General features: G+C 31.3%; 2 protein-coding genes across 4 annotated transcripts in view; one reads left to right on the plus strand and one right to left on the minus strand.

Moving 5' to 3' along the window:
* LOC115878750 overlaps positions 1-8318 on the plus strand; it is a 67512-nt gene extending 59194 nt beyond the window's left edge. For 2 of the 3 annotated variants that reach the window (XM_030895337.1, XM_030895338.1), the window contains exons 2-3: positions 992-1252; positions 7380-8318. In XM_030895337.1, coding sequence (XP_030751197.1) covers positions 1001-1252; positions 7380-7634 — 507 coding nt within the window. In that variant the 5' untranslated portion in view covers positions 992-1000 and the 3' untranslated portion in view covers positions 7635-8318. Of the gene's footprint in view, positions 1-991; positions 1253-3916; positions 4540-7379 lie in introns of those variants that run through there. The other variant, XM_030895339.1, reaches the window with a different exon arrangement.
* Positions 8319-11934: 3616 nt separating this feature from the next.
* Positions 11935-13862, minus strand: LOC115878746 (malonate--CoA ligase ACSF3, mitochondrial-like). Its single transcript, XM_030895332.1, has 3 exons — positions 13439-13862; positions 13080-13346; positions 11935-13021 (listed from the first exon to the last, which is right to left on the minus strand). The coding sequence occupies exons 1-3, from the start codon at positions 13767-13769 to the stop codon at positions 11937-11939; spliced, it is 1683 nt and encodes a 560-aa protein (XP_030751192.1). The 5' UTR covers positions 13770-13862; the 3' UTR covers positions 11935-11936.
* Positions 13863-13930: the final 68 nt, after the last annotated feature.

Raw genomic sequence — 13930 nt, forward strand, 5'->3', positions numbered from 1 at the left:
ATACGTCTTTTATCAAAGATTGTCTATATTCTGTAAATAATATCTATTTTTTGTAAATAATAAAGTGAAAATCTGAAATAGGATACATACATGATATGAACGGTTCTCTTCTTAATTTTATTATCGATATTCTACTAGATATAAAAATTTATATCGACATTTATAAACTATCGATATTTTTTAAGAATGTCGATACAATACATCGATATTTTACTGATAAGAAATCTTTAATTTTGACTCATTTTATTCCACTAAATATAGAAATTTATATCGATATTTATTAATTATCGATATGCCATATCGTCATACTTCACATTTTATTTATACTATTGTTACGAATTCCGTGGATCCATTAATTTAAACTCACGATAAAATACTTAAGTAATTTATTTTTCTCTTAAATTACACAGAATTTATACTAATATAACACACAATTAACTACTTATAAAATTCCTTCGCCAAATTGTCCGATTCACAATTTTAAACGCGGTATTATCAAATTCAAAACTGGTCCAACTGCCAAGCGCAGGCTTTTATATACCCCTACCAAATGTTTCGGGAACTTTCTATAGAATTCTGTAATATTTCTTTTACTTTCTGGCGAATTCGCCATGTTTCTTGACACGTTGCGGTTTATAGTTACTCGCTTCTCCGACAGATGGCGCCACATACACCTTGACACTATTACATATTTATTATTTTGTATCCTCTATATATCAATTAAAAATATTTAAAATATATACATACACTACAATTTTTCCTGTATTTTGTAAAAAAAAATGTAAATATCTCAAATCGAATCCCTAATATAAAAGTTTTTGTACCCAATTATATTATCAATATTCAACTAGATATAAAAATGTATATCGACATTTATAAAATATCGATATCATATATCGATATTTTTCTAAAAATATCGATCCAAATTATCGATGTTTTTTAAATAAAAACCTCTTTAATTTTGACTGATTTTTCTTCGACTTTTTTCCAGTCACCGAGTATGCGCACCGGCATCTACCTCGTCTGCGCCTGCGCCATGGTGGTCGCCGTCCCCTCCAGCCCCGACGATCCCCGCCAGTTCGTCAACTCGCGCTTCCTGGAGCCGGTAGATGTCGCCGTCGACCCGGAAACGATAAATTACCTTCTGCCCAAGCTGGCGGCCAAGTACAAACCGAACAGCGAGTGGAAGGACGTCACGGACCCCAGACTGTACGTCCTCACTGAGATGGAATCGAACGATGTCGATAGTCCGGTGAGTGTAGTTGGGGAAATTTCGGACGAGTTGACAACGTGGGAACGGGGAAATTTGGGACGAGCTGGCAACGTCGCATTTTTTTCATGGGAATCGATATCGATGTTTTTAAAATATCGATATCGATATTTTTTTCAAAATATCGATATCGATGATATAGTCAAAATAGTTTTCTTTGTAATAGTTTTTATTTTCTTTTCACATTTTCAAAGATATCGATATTATAAAAATATCGATATCGACTTAATAGTTTTCCTATTTTCAAAAACCAAATGCAGCTGAATTTATGCAGTTATAGTTTTGAAGTTAAAATTATTTTACTAAAGATTTATGTTTCTTTAGAGGACGAGTTTTGCATAATGAAATATTCTTACGAAATATTCTATATAAAATTCGTGTTTTTCCGGAAAATGTAAATGAAGGTATATGGAAATCTTATTCAAGGTGTCAAATTATATTTTCAAGTCCATTAAAATGCTTGTAATAAGAATGTCTAAAATAAAATAAGCATACGAAAACATATGTATGTTAATACAAAAATACATAGGGCGTTTTTTTTAATAAATTAACTGGTGTTAACTCTACTACCACTGTGAATTTCCTAAAATTACTTTGTTGATCTACCTAATAACTACCTAAACTTTCACCCCTAATTTCAACCCCTTAGAAGGTTAATTTTCAAAAATCAGACGTCTTAGTACTCAATAACTTTACTTTATGATTTTTGTCTAAAATTTACTACAGTAGTATATTTCTACGTAATATTCAACACAAAGTAATGCTAAAACATAGAAAAAATTATTTTTGTTATTGGGTCAAGTATAAAATCTGGTTTACATTTTTTTTGTTGAAACACGTTTAAGTGAGGCATATTTTTTTGAAGCATATTTTTAAGAGCTTTCTATTTAGTAAACAATTTTTATTCCCTACATACATAGATACTTTTTGATCTATATAGATACATTTTTTTCTGAAATTTTTACCAGCATCGGTATATTTTTAAAATAATTTTTCAGGAATGTAATCTCGATTTGTTATTTTCTGCTTCAGTTTTTAAATTGAAAATTAATTACTACCAGACTCCATCCGTTTAAAGATATAAAGGATTTATTTTTGTTTAATTTCAATATGTATTTACAAACAAAAAGCAGTTGAGTTAAATAAAATTGTTAAGTGAGTTGTAAAATATACGGAATAACAGTAAGTACAACAAAATAATTAAATGTTTTTATTCTGCACAATAATGTAGACATATAGTAGTAGATTAGTTGTATTTATTAAGCAACAACAGTATTATCCAATATATTATCTCGAATATCTCTATTTCTTTTTAATTTAACAATATTGGGTAGCACTGTGTTAGTGTTAGTTATTTATCACAAAATATTCTGCATGACGCACAATCTTACTAACAATAATTTACACACACACTATAACACTTATTTATATAGATCACCTTGTATGTATGTATGTAAACTCTTAAAATTATGTTTATTATAGTGTATATCTAAGAATTTATCTACAGGGTGTTTGAAAAAACATGTTCATAGTGGGGAGACTCCTCATGTAAAAATAAGATTGATTTTTTATATCAACATAGGTACGATTCTGTTTTGTTTCGTATCTACAGGGCGCTAAAGTTTTAATTTTTTTTTTTCGATTTATTATAAATTTCTTCTAAGCGCTTTTAGCGATTTGAATGAAATTTTGAGGATAAAAGTTACTATAAAAGCGACATAGTTTTTATATTTTAATTCTAAAAAAGTGGAATGGTTCATAACTAAAATAGTTTTTTAAAAAAACATGTACGCCAATGACTTTTTTTTTGTTAGCAAAATTGTATAGGCCGATTAACAAGATTATTTTAAGCCTCATTTTTAATAGTGTATATTTATATTAAAATGAAATTTTAAAATAAAAGAAACTAAATAAAAAAAAATAAAAGACGATAGTCAGGTGAGTGTAGTTGGGGAAATTTCGGATGAGTTGGCAACGTGGGAACGGGGAAATTTGGGACGAGTTGGCAACGACGCATTTTTTCACGGGCATCGATATCGATGTTTTTAAACTCTCAATATCGATATTTTCAAAATATCGATATCGATGATATAGTCAAAATAGTTTTCTGTATTTTTTATTGTCTATTCATATTTTCAAAGATATCGATATTTTAAAAATATCGATCTCAGCATCGAAGGAGATCGAAATCTACAAAATATATACAACTTCTAATCGGCATTAAACGGACTACACAATTTTGGTAACAAGAGAGAAGGAGTCAGCGGCGCACATGTTTTTTTAGAAAATATTTTTGTGATAACCTATATGCACGTCCCTGGTAAATTTCTCGACACTTTTTTTGCATTAAAATATGTAGTTTGACTTTCAAAATTTCATTCGAATCATTTAAAACACTTGGAAGGAATCTACAATAAATCGAAAAAAAAATAAGACTCCCTGTAGCTACGAAACAATGCTGATTAAAATACTCCTCTGTACGTTGTTAGGAATAATTTTTTTTTTAAATGTCTAAATGTAACTACCTTAATAACACTCATGTAAACTTTTTTTTACTTTATAAACATTAAGAGACACAATTTAATCTATACAATGTATGTATGTGGTTGTATAGATAAATAAATATATTCTTTTCATCTTTTCCAGAACGGTGTACTCAGAAAGCTCAGAAACAAGAGAAACAACGGCTATGGCATCACAAGACTGTCAGTCAACGCCCCCGTCAGCGTTTTGAGAGACGCCTTCGACAGGGAAAAGCTCAAACAAAGAAAACTCAAAGTCAGAGCCCTCATAGAAGAACTCCTCAACAAGACACCTTAAATTTGTTCAAAAATCATTGATAAACTATTAAGTTTTGAATTTAATAGTGATGGGATAGGTTTCAAAACACAATATGTTAATATATGATCCACTTCTTATAAGTATAAAAGTTCTCAAATAATGAATGCAAAGATATAACTAAAATTATACAGTTTTATAGACTTCCTTGTATTCCTGCCCATTACAAAGTTGCTATACTCACAAACGCTAACTTATTTTTATTTATTTATCACAGAGAATTCAAAGACTTGACGACTTATCTATTAGATAGTAGGGATGGAGAGCAACTTAAAATCTACAAAAAACTAGTGATAACAGAGTATTATAATTATTGTAAATTATTTATTGAGCTATATAGGAGTATTCTAGTCACGCTAAATTATTGTAAAACGTTCGAAACAGTATTAATTTGTATGTTATTGTGTTTTTTAATTAGAAACGCAAATAAAGAGGAAAAAATAAACAAATAATAAATATTTGAAAAGAAAAAGTGTGTTTTAATTTATTTTTTTCCTTAAAAACTTACTTTGGTAGTTGGTAATTTGGTAGTTGGAAACATACTGTTTTAGATAGAAAGAACACTAAACAATTTAAAAGGTAAAATAACAAAATTCCGTGACAGGAATATTCAATTTCAGTATTATTTTAGGCGTCCCTGTATAAACCCTGGAGGTAGCTATCAGATAAGCTTGTTTACATTGTCCCCTGTGTGTTTATTGAAGCATCATTAAGGACACAAATGTATTTGTTTAAAGAATTACATTTTTAACATGCATCATTTTGTTTTGTTTATACAAGTGTAATAAATGAAAGTAATACTAAAAAGATTAATGGATTTATAGTAGGCATGTACTTACTTATCGATTCAAGGTGTATTATGTTGTTTTCATACAGGGTGTCTCATAATAGTTTCATAGTTGTCGATTTTCGAAAGAAATATTATTTGCATATGCATATTATTTCGTATATTTTTCATTTTATTGATTTTATGGAGAGCAATGTTTATTAAAATGTTGTATTCTATATTATAGGGCTTGTTTCTCTCTACAATTTCCTGTCTCACAATGTACCGCTTGTGTTCGGGAAGGGTTCATAGTTTCATAATTGTCGATTTTCGAAAGAAATCAGTACATGTATATTATTTCGTATATTTTTCATTTTATTGATTTTATGGAAAGCACTGTTCATTAAAATGTTGTATCCTATGTTATAAGGCTTGTTTCTCTCTACAATTTCCTGTCTCACAAAGTACAGTTTGTGTCGGGGAACGGATCATAATTTTATAGTTGTCGATTTTCGAAAGAAATCAGTACATGTATATTATTTCGTATATTTTTCATTTTATTGATTTTTTTGAAATATAATAGGGGCAACTATTTAAAAAAAAATAAGAAAAAAAAATTTTTTAACAGTATTTTTTGCCAAGAAAGGGGTTGTTTCTGGAATACTAAATATACTACCAGTTAAAATAAATAAATGTTTTTATTTAATAGAGACCTTATACCGTGCTGGCAACTGTTACTTTTGGGTCGGCATTTACATGTGTGGAAGTAAATCGCATCTTATTAAGTCGGAGTGAGAGAAATGCGACCGACCGACGCGACGCGCGACGGTGGCTGTTGCGGCGTGGCCGATACGCCTTTCCCTATCACAACCTTTTTAAAATATTTTTTTTTCAAGATATAACTAGATAAAATCATTAGGTTTGTAATGTTTCTGAGCATCTGAAATGGAATTATAAGGATGTCGTTAGGGTGTCGCGATAATTTAAAAACTCAACTTTTTAACACATAACAGGCCATAACTCAAGAACCACCTTAGATATTGAAACTTTTTTTTATTTTCAAGATGGGATATTTTACAATATGTTTACATAATAAAAATTCGATAAGGTTTTTTTTTCCATTCAAAAATTGTAAACAATCCATCCATTTACTTTTAGAGCATAGCAATTTTCAGCAATCGTGTAATTTTTTTATTGATAAAGATTTTCACATACTGTCTACGAAAAAAATACAGCAGAAATATTAACAAAGTTCTTGAAAAAACTACAATCTATTATTTCTAATAGATTTTGAGATATCGATTTTTGAATTCAGAGTTGTAATAGCGCGACCACTATCGAACCTTTCCAATTATTTTTACCAAAAATGTAAGTGTTTCTAGCTTGCACTTAAAAAAATTCAAGCTATAGGGAAAATTACAACGACTCGTTAATAAGTAAACAAATCAAGTATCACGAGACGTAATTAAATCGTGAAGCTGAACGCATGACGTACACCTTTCCCTAGAACTTTAAGTACTGACAGAGGTATTGATTGGGTCGACCGGTCAACTGCGACAAATCTGCTATATCCCCTTCCACGTCTCTTAGTTTTCTAGTCTTCTCTCCTTCCACGTTTATTTCTTACGTTTGGCAACGTGTTTACTGTCCTCTCTTTGTTCAGTACATTATAAACGCATTATACTCTTCTTACATACGGAAATCTCGACCCAAGACTAACCTTTGCCAGCCTTTAGTATATGATTTTTATATCAAGATAAAGTGAAAATCATATATCGATAAATTATGGTATGGTATATGTAGATTCAAACAAATCCAAAAGTTACTTATATAGTTTTATGCCAGAATATCAATTTTTTCAGTTTATAGTTGCTACTTAAAACACTAAAAACCAAAACAAAGCAAAATGTTGCATATAGATATATTGTTACAAAATATGGATATTATTGAAATTCTCGTGTTTTTCATCTAATATACAAAATCCAAAAAAAGAGAATAAGACAATATTTTAGAAAACTACAATGATAAATTATTTTTTGGCGGAGAAAATGTAATTTGTGAGGCAAAAAAGTATTCTGAAACTCATGTAGAATTAATAGAGGGTAAATGTTAAAAAATACCCTGGTCTTAAAGTTAGCCCTTATATTTTAGGAATAAAATAAAATATTTATATTTAGAGGGTTGATCTAAATTTTACGAACTAAATTCAAATAAATGTCTCTTTTTTAACAAACGTCATTCTTAATAGTCTATATTTATTTTAAAAACAAACTTTTAAAATAAAAGGAACTTAAATAAAGAGAATAAAAGACTTAACTAGTTGAAGTTAAATATTAAAAAATAAAACACTAAGGTAAAAACACACACTATCACATTTTTTAAATTTGATAGGGATGGGCAAAAGTATCGAAACTTTTTACATGATATCGATACTTGGACAGAATAGTACATCCCTAACCACAACAGTAAAAATCCATTAAATTATTTTAACTGCTTTCTTTTCAGAAGGACCCAAGACTGGACACCCTGAACCAGTACATCAGACCGAAAAAACAATCGAACCGCATCGGCGACGCTGGTGGCTCCCTCTCCATCGTCAACTCCCTGGACGTCCTGCGAAACAGACTGCTGCTGGAAATAGCCAGGAAAAAGGCCAAAGAAGGCGCCAATCGCAACAGGCAACTCCTGATGAACCTCGGCAAAAGGGCACCATACCTACACAACTTTGTCGTACCCAAAATATTCTTTCCCGCTAAATAAACCGTTTTTTAGAACCTATAGGAGGCTTAGGATGAGGAAAAAAACCGTGCATAATCAAGAAAAATTACGCTCTCGTTTTGTTTATTTGTTAGAGATGGGTAAAAGTATCGTTTTTTTTTAAATATCGATATTTTGACTCTGTTATTTATTAAGAATGAGAAAAAGTATCGACATTTTAGTTTGAGTTTATTAGGACTGGGGTATAAGTATCGATATTTTGGGGCGGGTAGTTTTTTAAGGCTGGAGAAAAGTTTCATTTACATTATTTTCAATATGATCTGGAAACCACTCTTCTTTTATTTGACAGAGATGGGCAAAATTATCGATTTTTTAAATATCGATATTTTGACTAGCTTAGTTTATTAAGAATGGGGAAAATATCGATATTTTTAAGTATCGATATTTTTGTTTTAGTTAGGACTTGTAAAATATCGATACTTTTGATTTATCGATATTAGGTTTGAAAGCAGCAGAATAAATTTTAAAAAAATGCTTGATTATGCATTGTTTGAAACGTCATTTTTGACATATTCGGATTAAAGAAAACATATATTTATAGAACAAGAATAACGATATACTATGTCCATTTGCTTTTTGATGTATCTAAATTGAATATTATTTATACAGTGAAAAAACAGTGTGCCATATATTTTTTGTTTTTTTTTTATAAATTACAATACTTTTTTTTATATAAACATTTTGATTATTTAAAAACAAATTGATTCAGTTACAGTACAAGATAAAAAATAATTTCAACAAATACCCAAAAAAATAAACTGTGTCTAGTATTTTAAATTAAAAAGCATATCAACAGTCTTGCTGGTCAAGAACTTAATAATTTTATATTCGATTCTATTTTATTAAAAAAAATTATATTAAATCAAAACGACCTATAATTATTGCCAAATTATATAAGACTTAAGTAGATCTTAGAAAACTTTATTTATCTCATATAGTATTTAAAAGAAATTTCAGCTCTAATGGCTTTTGCTTATATAAAAAAAAAAGATTATTTATTTTTTGTAATATAATAAAAGAAAAATTAAACGTTGAGCTTTTAGCACTAAGCCTAATAGTTGTAACAATAATATTAAAAATGTAAACAAAATAAACGTATTACACTTAGCTAGATAGTTTCTATCAACGATTATACTGACGACAATGAAATAGAGAAAAAAAAGTTTTGTTTGCAAACGACTCTGAAAGAGAAATAATAGAATTTGTTAGTAGGAAATTCCATTTCAAGAGAAACATTGTCTACTGTCTTTAAATAAATTGATCAGAAGTTGTGTATTATAATGATAAGAAAATTGTACAGAACAATTATTATTGTAGATGAGGAGATTATAAGTAAAATAAAGATATAACTATGAGCATTCCACTTTTCATTTGAATTTTATTTTTTAGTTCCATAAACCTATAGAAAAAATAAACATATAAATACAGGGTAGCACCTCTCATACGCCGCGGAAGCTCCAAGGAGAACGGTAGTTTATATCTAAATGAAATTTTGGCAGCATATGTAGATTAACTGAAAGCATTTTATAAAAATATAGAGTGTTCGACAGGGTGTCACCCAATAAAGTTACACATCAAAGGTGTGTGTTTTCTAATGGAACACCCTATATATTAATTGATTTTCGGATTCTAGGAAAAAAATAAAGGTGAATTTTATTAAAGAATTATATACCGAAAATCTAAGGATTTTGACATATTTCATATTTTGTGAAAATGAAGAGTAAATTTTAAATTTAGATAACAGCTACCTAAATTTTAGTTGACCTTGTTATATAGCCTGATATTTAATTACGGTAACCATTGTATGTTAAACCAAATTGAAATTTTACCCGAAAAGTTATGCACGGTGAGACAAAATTAATATGGAACATTAGTCACGTTTAAAAGCAAGTTACAGTACGTCTGTTCGTTCTGTGGCTACGGGGTATCCGTAAGAGGGGAAACGATATTCTCTCGATGTTTTTCGTAAAAAATTAGACGACGCGTCCCATCAATAAAAATTCGACAAATTTGCAAGTAGCCAATAAAATGAGTGGGCGGAGCGATTTGCGGTGATGTACTCGTCAAGTCGACGTATAAAATATATTGCTGTTTATTTAAATGTTTTTTGTCCGCATTCCTTTCATAGACACAGATCCAGCAGACGAACTGTACTCCTTTATTTTAAATGGAACAACCAGTATAGTACGTCTACTGGCAAAAAACATTTAAATAAACAACAATATATTTTATTCGTCGACTTGACGAGTACGTCACCGCAAATCGCTCTGCCCACTCATTTTATTGGCCATTTGAAAATTTGTCGAATTTTTATTGATGAGACGCGTCGTCTAATTTTTACGAAAAACATCGAGAGAATATCGTTTCCCCTCTCACGGATACCCCGTAGCTATAGAACGGACAGACGTACTGTATATTATTTCGTTTAATGGGGAATTTATATATCTTCAAAATATTATTAAGGTTGCCTACCCCTGAGACAAAGATTTTCCTAGATATTTTAATTTTTACGATTTTGTGTCAGTAGATATTTATTATTTGAATAAAACTAGGGGGGGGGTGTCATACCTTAATTACGTTTAACGTTAATTTAACAAAAATTAAAGGATGTAGAATAAAATACTCAACGATAATATAAAGATACACGTTCAAAACATATTTTAATTATTTCAGAATTAAAACTAGATATAAACCTATAATTATGTGACCAAAAAAATTAGCTAGATGAAATCAAATGCTCAAAATGCTTCCTTTCCTGTTAACTGCATAAAATGATTGTCTTTTCAAAAGGATCTTTTTATTTTAAAAGGCATATGTGGAGTTCTACCTCGAAAAGCAGCTACAATAATTTCTCTCATGTTGTCGACAATAGTTGGTCGAGTGTCGAGTTTTGTAAACATTGTCTTTAACATAACAAAAAAACCCAGACTAGATAAAATCAGGACCATTTAAGCATTCTATTAATTGGTGAATGCAACCTGCATGCAGGAATTTTTTCTTAAAAAATTTAAAAAATTTGTGTTGGAAAAATGTTGAATAGAGATACCTCCATAGACACTGACTTGGTTTTACTTAAGATCTCGCAACTTTTTAGTGCTCCCTAACTAAACAACTGCATTGTGAGACTACTCTTATACTCTGAAAAGCTTTTTCTTTGTTGAAACTAACATATTGCATGAAAATTTCGGCTTATGCCCTATAAAAATTAGTTTATTTCTGAACGTCCATAAAGCAAAAATACACTCCAAAATAGAGTCGAATCGTTCGTACAGCTTTATGGCCGTTTTTATCTTTTACGACCGAATCATAAAAATCAAACAACCAACTACCGAAAGCAGTAAAATCGTTTAACAAAGATATCAAAAAGGAAATTTACTAAACTGGTTGCTATTTCTGTTTTTATTCCGTTTTTGTAGAGTATGTAATAATGACGTAATGTCGACTTGTGTAAATTAAATAGTAAACTAATTCCGAGTCCAGACCAAGCAGACAGAACAACAACACAGAAACATTCATGTTTTACGACAAAATTGCGACATTTCTTCGACATTTTCGTCTCCTTTTTGTTTTGTTTCAAAATTCGGAGACTTTTTAATGTCCCGTCTCGAGTCGGTAAAGATCAAAGTGTCTATGTTTTGTTCGTATATTTTGCGACAAGTTGTCGGCGCAGTGTGGATGGCCTGTGCTGCCAACAGTAGGAGACCAGTTAAATCACACATGGTTAATAAAACTCATTCACAACAACTAATCTTTTCACTTTGTTGTACTTGTGTCCTTGCGGTGTGGACAATTTGTCTCAAGTTTGTTTTGTCAGAATTCCCTATTTTTTGTCTATTTAGTTTGTCCTGTTTTTGTCTCCAAATCGTGTTTACTTTTTGTCGTTTTGGTCTGGACCTGGCATAACAGACGTACGTATATGGATTGAAGTGTAACATTAATAATTAACAACAGTCCTCCTACTCAGAGTTCCAGTCCCAGCCCACCAAAGGGTAGAATGTAGAGATGAGCAGGAAATCAGAAACTGCGATTGAATCGCAGCGATTTTTGAATCGCAATCGCAACCTGCGATTGGCTCTCATAGGAAACATGCGTCTGTTTGGTTTGGTTGGTCAATTTAGGCAACCAGTATTACTATAGCTGTGATTTGCGATTTTGTTGCGATTTTGCTGCGATTGTGATTTTGTAAACTGGGACAGTGATTTCTATCTGCAAGTTTGAATTTTTACTTTATTAATTTTTTGGCTGGCCATCCACACCTGGACAGACAAATAAAACCACGAAATCTTAATCAAAAAACACCTTTATTAGTTCCTTCTTATTAACCTTTCCCATCGCATTCTTCGGTATCTCTTCAACAACCCTCAAAACGCTAGGCACCCAATACCTGGGCATTTTACCACCGGCCCAACCCCTCAAACCCTCCAAATCAAACTCACTACCCCCTCCAGTCTGCGGAACCACGATTACCCCCACCCTTTCACCGTAGACGTCATCGGGCACTCCGAGAACCGCGCATTCTTTAATTCTTTCGTGCTCCAAAAGGAGAGTCTCGATTTGTAAGGCACTGATCTTGTAACCGCCTGATTTGATTATGTCCACGCTTTTTCTGCCTAGAATTCGAAACTTTTGGTCTTTTTCGACGAACTGTGCTAAATCACCGGTCTTGAACCAGCCGTTAATGAATTCTTTTCGTGTCGCTTCAGGTTTACCGAAGTATTCCTTAAAAACACTGTCTCCTTTTACTAAGAGCTCACCAGTTACATCTCCTGAACCGTTTTTTTCGTAAACCAAGCTTCCATTTTGGTTAGAACACTGTAAAATTACTGTACCGTCGTTTTGGTCAGCTAGAGCAACACTTACTGAAGGTAAAGGAACTCCCACAAAGCCAGGACTTCGATCGGAATCATACAAATTCGATAAACACATTCCTATTTCAGTCATACCGTACCTTTCCAGGAGTTTGTGGCCTGAAAGTTCAAACCATTTGGTATGTACGGGAGCTGGCAACGGTGCTGAACCGCTTACCATCAACCTAACATCATTTTCAAGCACTTTTCTTACATCTTTTTGTTTATTTTTAATATTATTCTCGTATTCGTCAATTAGTTTTGAATAGATTGTTGGTACAGCCATGAAAACTGTGATTTTTTCCTTGTTTTGCAAGAAATAGTTCCATATTTTGGTAGGATTGAACTTGGGGAGCATTATAGTTGTTGCGCCGACGTATAGAGGGCAGAACAGGGCGTTTATAGTACCGTGGACGTGGTGTAGAGGAAGTGTGTGTAGGATGACGTCATTGGAGGTCCATTTCCAGGCTGAAGTAAGGGTTTCGACCTGAACTCGTAGGTTTTTATGGGTAAGAACAACGCCTAAAAAATATGTTGATATGTGATGAGTAAAATTTATTTTTCTCTGATGTTATCTTACCTTTTGGACTTCCTGTTGTTCCACTTGTATATAAAATCATAGCTTCGTTTGTATTAGGAATAATGTCTTCGTTTATTTCTACGTTACTTTTTAACTTGGATGGTTCTGTTATGGTTTGGGGAAGTACATAAAGCGGTACTTTACTCGCTGTTGCCAGATGTTCCATTTGCGGTTGAAAATTCGAAGAACTCACTATAAGAGCGCTGTTTGTATCGTTTGTATAGTAAAGGAGTAGACTATCTGGATGTAAGGGACTTAAAGGTACAGCTAAAAATATTATTAGTATATTAATTAGACAAAATATTAAATAAAATTTTAATTCTATGCTTACTAAGACGACGTTTTTTTTTAATTCTTACCTATTTGCCCAGACATCCATATTGCCCATAATGTAATCACGTAGCTCACATCGTTAGGACAAAGAAATAAAACTCTTTCACCAGTTTTTTGGTTTAAAGCTGACGATATATTTTTAGAAAGTGTTGTGGCTTTTTGATAAATATCACTGAAGGTATGCCGTCCAATATCATCCTGTATGGCAACTTTATCTTCAAATTTCTTCGCATCATAGTACACAGGACGTACAAAATTATTTGAACTGGTTGAATAACACAAAAATTTCAACAATTTATTGTTATTTTTAAGTAACGATTTTTCAACAAACTTTCTTACAACAGATTGCGTAAACATTATGAAAAATAATCAGAAAAATAAATTTAACTAGGATGTTTTCATTATCGTTATAATTTTTAATCTGAACTCCCATCAGTAATTAAACATAATAATACACCTAGAAAACATCACAAGGCTGATTATTTTTAGTCATATGTATTTGACAAATTTTATTTTAT

This window comes from Sitophilus oryzae, unplaced genomic scaffold (assembly GCF_002938485.1).
Source record: "Sitophilus oryzae breed Bouriz unplaced genomic scaffold, Soryzae_2.0 scaffold_1521_pilon_pilon, whole genome shotgun sequence".
Classification (NCBI taxonomy): domain Eukaryota; kingdom Metazoa; phylum Arthropoda; class Insecta; order Coleoptera; family Curculionidae; genus Sitophilus; species Sitophilus oryzae.

Bases quoted from the DNA above. Each gene is read 5' to 3' on its own strand.
- LOC115878746 (XM_030895332.1), bottom strand. From the start codon at position 13,769: ATGTTTACGCAATCTGTTGTAAGAAAGTTTGTTGAAAAATCGTTACTT. The intron at 13,347-13,438 runs GTAAGAATTAAA...TAATATTTTTAG, and splicing joins ATGGATGTCTGGGCAAATAG to CTGTACCTTTAAGTCCCTTA. The intron at 13,022-13,079 runs GTAAGATAACAT...CATATTTTTTAG, and splicing joins AACAACAGGAAGTCCAAAAG to GCGTTGTTCTTACCCATAAA.